Source organism: Dicentrarchus labrax, unplaced genomic scaffold, assembly GCF_905237075.1.
Source record: "Dicentrarchus labrax unplaced genomic scaffold, dlabrax2021, whole genome shotgun sequence".
Lineage (NCBI taxonomy): Eukaryota > Metazoa > Chordata > Actinopteri > Moronidae > Dicentrarchus > Dicentrarchus labrax.
The window spans coordinates 12,809,955-12,821,385 of record NW_026136713.1 but is presented as its reverse complement, the minus strand read 5'-3'; the positions used below and the strand labels follow the sequence as shown (position 1 = coordinate 12,821,385).

General features: G+C 43.6%; 2 protein-coding genes across 7 annotated transcripts in view; one reads left to right on the top strand and one right to left on the bottom strand.

The window, feature by feature from the left end:
• Nucleotides 1-730: 730 nt before the first annotated feature.
• Nucleotides 731-7,545, top strand: fgf16 (fibroblast growth factor 16). Its single transcript, XM_051420845.1, has 3 exons — nt 731-1,917; nt 3,678-3,781; nt 5,961-7,545. The coding sequence occupies exons 1-3, from the start codon at nt 1,614-1,616 to the stop codon at nt 6,204-6,206; spliced, it is 654 nt and encodes a 217-aa protein (XP_051276805.1). The 5' UTR covers nt 731-1,613; the 3' UTR covers nt 6,207-7,545.
• A 2,132-nt stretch (nt 7,546-9,677) lies between these two features.
• The window catches only part of atrx (ATRX chromatin remodeler), a 29,683-nt gene continuing 27,929 nt past the window's right edge, over nt 9,678-11,431 (bottom strand). For all 6 annotated transcript variants that reach the window (XM_051419142.1, XM_051419145.1, XM_051419147.1 and 3 more), the window contains one exon: nt 9,678-11,319. In XM_051419142.1, coding sequence (XP_051275102.1) covers nt 11,095-11,319 — 225 coding nt within the window. In that variant the 3' untranslated portion in view covers nt 9,678-11,094. The remainder of the gene's footprint in view (nt 11,320-11,431) is intronic.

Genomic DNA, 11,431 nt, shown 5'->3' with positions numbered 1-11,431 from the left:
CTTTAGTACAGTTTTGAGGTGTTTGTGCTTTACTTGAGTATCTGATGTTATTTTATAGTTTTACTTCACGGCAATTCAGAGGGAAATGTTTAACTTTTTACTCAATTATATTTGTTTGACAGCTACATTTTACATACAAAACATGTGATCACCTTTTAAATGTTATAGCTCAACTAAGGCTTCCTACACCTAATTTTACTTAATTTTTTGCATGACAAGTACTTTTTTCTACTTCTTTCGTAGTGTTTTTGAATGCAAGACTTTTTACAACCTATGGCTTCGTTTAATCAAGTAAAAGGATTTGAGTATTTCTTCCACCACTGGTGCTAATTCAAAGAGGACATTTACTGTGAATTATGGCAATAAAGTAGTTAAATATAACCTGTATTTCTTTATTTCACTGTGTGTGGTGCTTGCTCTCCTGTTTTATGTAGTTACATAATTACTAAGCAGCAGAGGTTTTGTGGAGAAGCAGCAGCTTATTTGGATCAACATTGGGAAAACAACATTTTGGATGATTAATGTTGGGGAGTTTTTAAACAAAACAAAAAAAAATCTACAACACTTTTTTCAAAAGCACTTCTGGTGATTCCTAAAGTTCATACAGTCTCTCTCCCTTCATACAGCAGTCAGATTTGATACTACACGTCATCAGCATTTGGATTTTTCCTTTTTTCTCTCTCTTCCTTGCCAGTAGTACAATTGGTTAAGCTGCTGGTTTGCTGGAGCACATTGCAAACGTTGTGCAGAGGGGCGAGGAAGCACCTGCTTCCAACAAGGAGGTGGAGAAAATGCTCTCTTGAAAACGTCCAACTGCAGTGGTTGGCACTGACACTTGTGCAGGAGGTTGGATTGCTCTGATGCACAGGTTATTTTGATAATCTTGTGGGGGGAAAAAACGTTCGCTTGATGCTTTGTGGTTTTCCTTTTTTGTTGTTTTTGGTTTCCAGGAGAGGCTAGTGTGTGACCAAAAACCAGTCAGAGTAAATTATGGATTGCCTTTGTGGCGGAGTGGTTGTTACAGTTTATGATAGATTTTCGCCTTTGTGTCAGCTTCCATTTGTGTTTGAACAATGATGATCTTTCCTTCTGCATCTGTGTCGCATTTTAATGCACCACAAACTGTTGCCAGAGTTCCCTGCGCCTGGATAGGCGATGTGGTTTTATCAGACAGCCTCGGACAGCAATCAGGAGCGCAGGAGCTCTGAGAAGACACTTCTGGACTTGGATTTGCTCGGTCGGAAGATAGAGACAGCTTTCTGAGAGAGCAGTGACAGAAACGCGTAGACAGCGGCATCATCAGCGGTAAAAGTTGGACTGAAAGTTCACATTCAGTAAGGAAACTGATGCGCGTAAGAAGGGATGCCAGCCAGGCGTGGCTTGTGTTTGAATATCCAATGTGAGAATGCGTGGGGAGCATGTATATAATAGAGCCTTTCCATCTGATAAACAGAGATATCAAACTGATGATTATAGCAAAGGACGATCAATAAACTAAATATAACAGGACGCCTCTGGTTTGGAGGAGCACGGCGCGCTGGGTACGCTTTGTGCGTGCATGGACCGGACTTGTGTAAACTTTTTTTCCCTCCTTGAGTCACCGTACATTTTAAATGCCGTCGCTTAATTTGACAGCTGTGCACACAATGGCAGAGGTCGGGAGTTTTCTGGGGACAATCGACTTGGATTTACAAAGCTTTCCTGCACTCGGGAATATGCCCCTACCGGAGTCTCCAGTGGGCTTGAATGAGCGGCTGGGGCAGATTGAAGGGAGGCTGCAGCGGGGGTCGCCGACGGATTTCGGGCACCTCAAAGGGATCCTGAGGCGGCGGCAGCTCTACTGCAGGACCGGCTTTCAGCTGGAGATATTCCCCAATGGGACCGTGCATGGGACAAGACAGGACCACAGCAGATTTGGTGAGGGTATTTCTTTAGCATTTAACTTTTTCTTTTCTTTTACAACGAGAAATTACAAATATTGAAGATTTTCTGATATAATTCGTCTCAACAGACAGGCCTTAAGTTTGGTTTACAGTCGAGGACTTATCACACACAAATATAGCCTGAGAGGTCTAGGAAAAGAGGTGAACTGTGGCCTCCGGTAATCTCAATATTACACAATTTAATTACAGTTTTAGGTTATCTACGAGGTCCCAGCCACGTAATATATCTAATATAATCAATTATTGAATCATTTCCGCTGCTCTGTCGCTCTAAAACTGCGTGAAAGTGAGTTTAATTAAGAGGCTTTTTCCTGCCGCACATCCCCGGTGAATACACGTTCGTGCGTCACTGTCACCTGGCGCGCGGAGCCACACACCTTTTCTGGTAATCCCCGCTGCGCGTGGGGGGCAGGTGTCTCTCTCCTCAGCCGCAAACAAGCAGCGCGTGCGCGTCTCACAGCAACCAACGAGTCCACACGTGTCTCTGTGTGTGTGTGTGTGTGTGTGTGTGTGTGTGTGTGTGTGTGTGTGTGTGTGTGTGTACGCGCGCTCTGAGGATGTGGAACCATTAATGTAAACGGAGCGAGGTGCGGCTCGCGGGACAGAATGATAAACAAATGAGGTCAGGGGGCAGACACGCACATGTCTCGCGCCTCATATCCATGCGGTCATCTCGCAGGTGCGGGTCGGCTCCGCGCGCTGCGGAAAGAGCGGAATAACCCGAAATTAAAGCATGACCACTGCGGAATTCAAGGAAGGTTTAATGTTCAAGATTTCAGCCAAAACAAGCCGGTTTACCGGGATGGGTGGTCCGTGTTTGTTTCTGGCTTCACTTAGCTTTTAAAAATGCAAGGTCTTTGTCAGAGCTGCAAGGAAGACATGGCTTTGATTAGAGGGATATGAAACACACTCTTCACCCCACAAAAATTAGAGGGATGTTCTCTGTCATCCTCTGGCATCGGATGAGGTCGGGAGATGGGGACCAGGTGGCTGTAAGCTGGCCTCTGCCAGTCAGCGCAGCCAGCTGGATCCTCTCTGACTAACCTCTGCATCACAACAGCCAATAGCTTTTAATTTTACCGGTTGTTTCCCTAGAACCTTTGAAGTGCATGTTCACTTCACTGTAACTTCCTGTGAGTCAGCAGCCCACTAAACAACGTACCCACATCTCAGCTTCATAAAAGTCACTTCTCGGTCTGTATTAGTAGCCCGGTTGGGAAGTTCCAAAGACAGGATGAACACATTTATAGACACCACAACCTACTTTAATTAAATGAGTGATCTAAAAGAGAAAGAACCATCAAAACCAGAAAATCAAAGAAATCTTCATCTGGTGCTGTTCTCTCATGTGGTCCGTGCATTTGTCTTTTTTTTCCGGCTGTAATCAATGAAAGAGTTATTTAGTGGCCTTAGAAAAGGGACATTTTCAAGTGTAGATCATTGGTTGTGAAGGATAATGGTGACTTAAAAGGCACATTGGGGGACACAAGTCGATAATGAACGATATATAGAGCAAAAATAAAGCTTTCACCCCTAAAACCTGTTAACTGGGGCATATTCTGACTGATCTGCTGTCTATAAATGGATGCCACTTGTTGCTGTGTGTGTGTTTGTGGGCTTTTTCCTGATTGGTTTCTTGCATTGTGTCTGTGTCTGTGTCTGTGTCTCTGTGTGTGTGTGTGTGTGTGTGTGTGTGTGTGTGTGTGTGTGTGTGTGTGTATTGTGTGACCTCAGGTATCCTGGAGTTCATCAGTCTGGCGGTGGGTCTGGTCAGCATCAGAGGGGTGGACGCCGGACTCTACCTCGGCATGAATGAGAAAGGAGAGCTCTATGGGTCGGTGAGTCAAAAAAAAAAAATCTCCTTTCATTCACAACCCCGCCATCGCCACGCAGCCCAGGGTCTCATTCACAACAAGTCTGGCTCTTCATTTAAAGACTTGCTTTACAGAATACACAATTTTCCAGCCATTCTCAGAAAATGAAGCTCTTCCTTTTATGATATGCGTCAGCACTGAAATAAGTTCTCAGTAGCAATCTGAGAGTCAACTTTGTTATCAGGGTTCCCGTACGTTGCAGATGGGAAAACCACAGTGAGACAAAACAACTATGTGTTTCTTTTCACACTCTCTGTCACATACTTCCCTCTCCTGCTGCTTTCCTTCAGTATGGTAATAAAGACAGTAGATCCAATAAACGATGATGACTTTTTCACCAAAAACAACACCGGCGGTAGGGAAGAAAACAACAAAAAGACCTTTATGCTTGTTTTATGCATGTGAATGGACTCAAGGAAAAGCAGAGTTTGCCGCTTTAGAGAGTAAAGCAACTTCTTCATTTAGTTTTGAGATATACAGAATTATTTACATATTTTCCCAAAGTGGAGACAGGAACCGTTTGGAGTCATTCTGGATGTGTGGTGTTGGGTGAGTTTGTTGGAGATTACCTCTCTGTGCTCTTGGACTGCAGTGTTGAATAAAGAAGAAATATGTTGCGATATAGACAATATCTCTTTCATCCTGGCTGACTTTGTCTCACGTGTGGTTGCTATCTGGAGACAGAGAGAGAGGAAAGGGAAGAGATAAAGACAATGAAGGGGAAGTATGTGAGGGTTACCTGTATCAAGTGTCCCAGGGCATTACCTGAGGGCCTCACAGGGCTCAGAGCCACCCCCCCACCCCCCCGGCTCTGAACATTTCGAACAGAGGCTACTTTTAAGCACGGCCATTATGTTGAAAGTGCAGATATTGTTACTGCGTGCTATCAGAGACTGGCATCCTGGAGCTTTGACCCTGGGGGAGGGGCCGGGTGAGGTGGGAGGTAGTGATTTTTGGGGGTGGGGGTAATTACACACCTGACTGAGTCACCTGACTGACAGAGGGAGCGATGTAGACACGTCTGTCTGAGGCTGAGAGGCCAGGAGGTGGAGGGGGCAACAGGTAGAAGGGTGCTTCCGTCCCACAACCACCAGACCTTGACAAGCTTTTGATCCAATGAGGTTTCTGTGTGTGTGTGTGTGTGTGTGTGTGTGTGTGTGTGTGTGTGTGTGTGTGTGTATTAGCATGGAGCTGGCCCAGTCATGTGCCCTCAGGGTTGTGTTTACAGACAACAGCTTCACCACACAGCCGCAGCCAAGCATAGCCTGACAGCCAATCAACAAAATTGCTGCTGGAATAAAAACGGAGACTCTTGCACAAACACTCACTGGAACTATAACACGTGTTATTAAAGGCAGCGATTGACTGAATGCTGTGTAGAGAAGGCATGTCGTCGTAGCCAAAGAAAGAGTTAGTTCAAAAGTGTCTGGAGAGAATGTGGGGGGGAGACTGTTCGGGACACCCTCAAAAGGGGGTGCATATTTGGCCCTTGGTCCTCGGTGATACCCCCGACTCGACTGAGGTTCGACCCTCTTGCAGAGCCGCTGCGTGACTTACTGGTCTTGGCAGGAGAGCAGCTCTAACCCTGATGTCTCTTATTGTTCTCACACACTCACTCAGCCAGCACACTCTCACCTGCTGAACCCACAGCCATCGCTCATGCTGTGCTGTCAGGGAAGACTTTGAGAGCTGCTGTGTGTGTGTGTGTGTGTGTGTGTGTGTGTGTGTGTGTGTGTGTGTGTGTGTGTGTTTAAGTGAGAGAGTAAGGGGAAGATTGTACGCCTGCTTGCTGTTCTCCTTGCATCACAGGGAGGGAAATAACGCTCGGTGTACAACGAGAGGTTAACAGGTCTGAGGAATGAGTGCGGGGCCTAAAGTGAAAAGCCGCAAGTAATGACTTCCCCTCTTTTTGTCAAAATGAGCACCTGTCTAAATGAGTTTCTACTGGTTCATTTCAGCTTCCAAGTGCAGTCCAAGATAGTTAATGAAATACGTAGACTAGTACACCAGGACGAGTGGAATCTGCACGCAAAGTGGGATCATCCGTCTCGATCTCGGCTGCGTTTTGTTGCAGACTTTCTCACTCAGTGCCGTGTGAGCAGGACTTTAGCATATGACTAATATGTTGTTTTCTCTCCTGCAGAAGAAGCTGACAGCAGAATGTGTGTTCAGGGAGCAGTTTGAGGAGAACTGGTACAACACCTACGCTTCAACTCTGTACAAACACACAGACACAGGACGCTTCTACTACGTGGCCTTAAACAAGGACGGCTCGCCCAGGGAGGGCAGCAGGACTAAAAAACATCAGAAACTCACCCACTTCTTACCCAGGCCGGTAGAGATCGAAAAGATCCCTCAGGCGTACAGGGACTTATTCCAGTACAGGTGACCAGTGCTTACACCTGGAGAACTGGTTACAATCGGAGGAACAGAAGTAAAAGAAGAAGAGAGAGGGGGTGTTGTGGATATTTTGGACCTGGTACAAAACTGTTTACCCTCAACTCCCCCTGAGGTCACTGTGTTTGCGCCTCAGCCCACTGCCAAGCAGCACTGACATAAACATTGTGCGTGTTCCTGGACATCGCTTCTTTGCCTCTGCAGTGACCCCAGAGAGGGAGGGAAAGTGATCTTGTAAAACCACTGCGGACACTGCGGATGGAGGAGCCCCGCATGACCGCCCAGCTGTGGGGGGCGAGCAGGACAACCCAATCAGGTGCCATGTTTTTTCAATAACCACTTTGTAGAGGTAAAAGCGTAGATACTGAGGCGGCATGTGGAGTCGTGGCTCTTTTTGCGTAACACTAAGCTGGCGTGGGGACAAAAAAGAGGAGGAAAAAAAGAATGGTTGACTATGAGGACACCAAGAAGAGACTTTTAGGAGCTCTGATGACGGAAAGCACTGCAGATGTCACATTGTGCATTTGTCACGCACTATACAGTCATGGTAAACGTAAGAAAGGGAACATTCCACATATGCAGAGGATAGATAGAAGAAAAAGAGTCAGAAAATACATGCATGTTAAGTGACAGGTTGGGATAGTCAGGTACTAAAGAGACTGTGAGGAGAAGAACTGGAGTTTTATTAAGTTGTCTAAAAAAAAAAAAATCAAAGATGAAAGAGGGGGAATAAAATCTGTAAAATGAATGTGTGACAGATGAAAGAGCACTTACTGCACATCCCCAGTCCCAGCTGTAGGCTTGCTTGTTCTCCCATGTAATCATCGGAGTCATAGTAATGATCTCATTCATCACATTTACATAAAATATCAAGCAGCGTCTTGTAGGAATTGTGTGCAAAACAAGCGATTAAGCTCGGGACAAAAGCACTTCTCTGACTGTGGTTGTAAAGAATAAGTGATGGTTTGTTTTAAGGATGGTGACTTGTAATGTTCAAAGTGTCAGGAACATTATTAAAAATGCAAGCAGCTGAGGTGTACATATGGGTGATCCTATTTATGAGATGTACAATATATTTATTTTCTACATATAAAGTATAAATATAAATCTATATATTTATTTATTGCAAAGACTTTATTTTGTAATGAACTTGAAGTTATCTGGACTGTAGATTCTACTGAAATTACACAAAAAAATAAATAAATAAATAAATAAATAAATTGCAATGAACATGACAATAAAATTGTCCTGCTATCGAGAACTCATTGTGAGAGACTATTTTTGCTTGGATAAAAATGTGATGTACCAATTAAAACCAGATATAGAATCTATGTGAATGTTGCAATTCTTTCCTTTTGTTTTCAGTGTGTTAGCAGCATTCAGTTGGGACCACCACTCTGGTCCAGACTGAATTATCTCATGAAACTGTTGGATGGATCACCAATAAAGTTTTGTCATTAAACTCCAGAAGACGAACTCACTTTGGTGCTGCCAACTTTTCCTCTAGCGACACTGTGAAGTTAACATTTGTGGTTTTCACCTGATAATGAGCAGACCTGCCTTAGCAACATTAAAAAGTAGCTTTCTTTTATGTGGATAAAAAATGATTAAAGCTTTGCTGGTGCAAGAGAACAGATACTGAGAGAGCATTATTATCAAAATTCCTCAAATATCTCTAAAGCAATGCCCACATGGCATTTTGTCCTGCTGTCCAAAAGACGGAGAGAAAATGACGTGAAAAGATACCGCAGATTTTTCCCAGAGAAGAGCACCAATGCAATCCCATGCCAATTTGCCCTCATAAACCCTTTACCAAGTAATGTGCACAGACCCTCTCTGTCTCCACAAGGTCTTAGTCAGCCTACATCCACCGTACTAAATCAGATTCCTTATGCAACTGGATCCCGACTCCTAATTGGCTTTACACATCAGCATGGATTTAGAGCAGTGATTGGTTGTTCATTGCAGGGGCCTCACAGACTCCACTACAGTGCAGACTGCAGCAGTCCTTTTCAATGGACAGAAACAGCTGCCTGCGGCACAGAGAACCAGCAGGGATGTGCCACAAACCTGGAGTGGTGGTAATCTGGGGCTGAGAGGGGATGGGATCAACATTTCAACATCTGCAATAGTTGTAATGTTTCTCCACTGGCAGATATCTGTAAGCTGTGAGAGCAAGCTCCCCTGGGGGGAGGGAATGGAAAAGTCAAAGACATGCAGGGGAAAACCCTGGCAGACTGAGAAATGAAAACAATACCGGGAGAGGGAAAAATAGATGAAAGATTGAAGGGAGAAGAGAGTGGGACAAAAGGCACTTAGTACTGTGGGTGTGAAATACAAGGACACTGCGTCGGGATGTGTCTGCTATCTGTCCAATTGTAAAGAACTAGCTTTACGTTTTGGGAAATGGTCGTTGCTTTCTTGCTGAGAATTAGATAAAAAGATTGATAACATTCTCACATCTGTGTGATTAATATGAAGCTGGAGCCAGGAGCTTAGTTAAGCATGAAGACTGGAAGCGGGGGGGGAGGAACAACTAGCCTAGCTCCCTTCAGGTAAAAGAAACTTTAAAAGCTCACTAGTTAACACATAAGTGCTTCAGGGTTCAACAAGTTCAGACATTTTAAGACCAGTTTTAGGTCCATATTGGCTAAGTATGAAGGGGATGAAGGAAAATCAGTATTAGCTCCATGTCCGTTTTGTCTTGTAGTGCAACATGATCAATACAAATGTTTCCCCAAAACACATTTAAAAGTTTAAAAGAGTGAAAATTTATACAAGTAACATTAGCTTCATTAATCCAATTAATTTAAAGACATTTAAGGCCTAAAATTCAGATTAGTCTGCATCGGCTGCCTGGCAGACCAGGAAGATTTACCCTTTCGATTAGAGCACATTTAGAGCTCGACAAATATCAGGTATCAAAACTATGCTTTTAAGTTCATTTAGAAACAATGTTGGTCTTCCAGAAAGCACTGAAATTGTTTACTTTGTCCAAATTCCCCACTCCAGAAACAGTGTGTTTATAATTCTTTTAAACCAAATGCAAGTGATCATCTTAAAAACATTTCTTTTCTGTGTCTATATTCTGCTGTCCTAGGTGTTTAAAGCACTTACCATAAACTACAACACCCCGGGTTCAAGCATGGACCTTTGTTGAATAATTTTGTTTTATCTGTCTATTAAAGCCATAAAATGCCTCCCAAAATACTGGCTAATATTTTGTTAACAGATTGTTTAGACTCTTAAATATCAATATTGGTATAAGCCTCACAGAATTCACCTTCGGTCATGCTTCAGATACGTTATCATGCAGCTGGAAAATAAAAAGTTTATGTAAAAACCTACAAAATAAAGGACCAGAATGACCAGATCTCTTACCAACATCTCCATTTATAACTTCAGTCAGTGAAAAGTGCTGTAAATCATTTCAGTCCTGAAAAACAAACACAGGAGTAGCTCATCCTTTTGGTCACTTTATTAAATGTTATATTAAATACTTATCAAGATAATAGCAGATCAAATTCATGGCAAATCAAGTTGGTGTATTTGCTAACATAAGAACATTCTTAGAAGAGGCCAAAAGGTTTCTCTACAGGAATACACCTTGTGCAAACACAGGAGCCAACTAGAGACAACAGTCGTCTCTTGATGAGAAATGTACATATTCCTCATGATTAACAGCTACACCAGTTTAAGCATTTAGAAGCAAAAATGTGCCAAAGTAGAATACAGGTAGTCTGGGGGGGCCTGCCTGGTGAGACTACAGTGTCCAGAAGGCATCTCTCACAAAGCAGAGGACACAGATCAGCCAGGACATAATAAGATTTCCAGTCTTTACTCTATCCAAACAACTGTGAAACACACACATTTCAAACTTTGACAGACAAGTAAAGGGAATAGTTTTTGGGCCCTGTGACGCCCGGCTGAACTGGTTGTGCTTTGTGAGACCCAGTCACTCACCCAAGCTTGGGATCAACACAAGTGGAACATAAACAGTGAAACAGGACGCACAGTGCTATGCTAGACAACACGTGACAATGAGAATGATGTTACAAAAAGGTCATAGGAACCGGCAGGCAGTTTTGAACAACACAAGCATTCCATTACCATGTTCAGCGACAACTAATGTAAACACGTAAAAGCATAATAGAAAAGATTCTCAACAAATCTCAGAACTTTACAGAGCTTTTTTTTTTTCTTTCTTTCTTAGGAAATGAATATGACGCCATTATTCTTTTTTTTTTCGTTTTTGTTCACTTATCAATTTTCTATCTCCCAAAAAGAGCAGGACTTTGCAGCACCATTCGCTGTCTGCTTTGCTAGATATTGGTGAAGGAATCTACTGGGGCTAATAATCATGTAGAGGTTTACATCATAGAGTCCTGTCACCAACAACACTGGTCCCACTCAGGATTAGTTAGGCATTTAAAACAGTATAAAAAACTGAGTTTAAATAATAAGGAAACCCTCTTAAGGGGAGAACAATACAATGCTTTAAAGCATTGGGGGTAAAACTTTTTTTGCCTTTAAATACATGAAAAATGAAGATATAGAACTTGAATAACATTAAGGCGGTATATACATTTTTTTTCTGTTGAAATTCCTAATGGACTTCTTTCACACAGTCATTTATACATTATATTCCACCTTCTCTCAGTGAACTACAGAATAAAGCACTGAGAGTCTATCCCACTTGAGGCCCCAGTGGACAGCAGCCTAGTCTCAAAACCACTCCACCCTCTGATTGGTGCACCAGTTTGCTTTGAGCTCTGAGCGGTCTCACAGTGCGTTTGTTACAGAGAACTGGGCCTCGCTTGAACTGGGCCACTGGGAGCCGACTAGCTGAGTGGGGGGTGTTGAGGAGGAGTCCCTCTAACCTACAGGCCCTTGGAGGGCCCAGGATTCTTGCCCATGTTTTGATGGGAGCCCAGGCCGTGGAGCTGCTGGTAGAGCCCCAGCAGGTCCATCTGGCTAAGCCCGCTGCCTCCCATCATGCCGTTCTGCAGGGCCAGCTGGTTCAGGTAGCTGGCCTGGTTAGCCATGGCCAGCTGCTGCTCCTGCACCTTCCTGTTGGTGATCAGCTTCTGCACGAACATCATCAGCTGGGCAGACATAAACAAAGAGAGACAGTTCAAACAACCACAAAAATACTACAGTTAACAAAATACCAGCTGAACAACCAAAACCTCTTATGTCCAAAGTAGGGCTGCATGA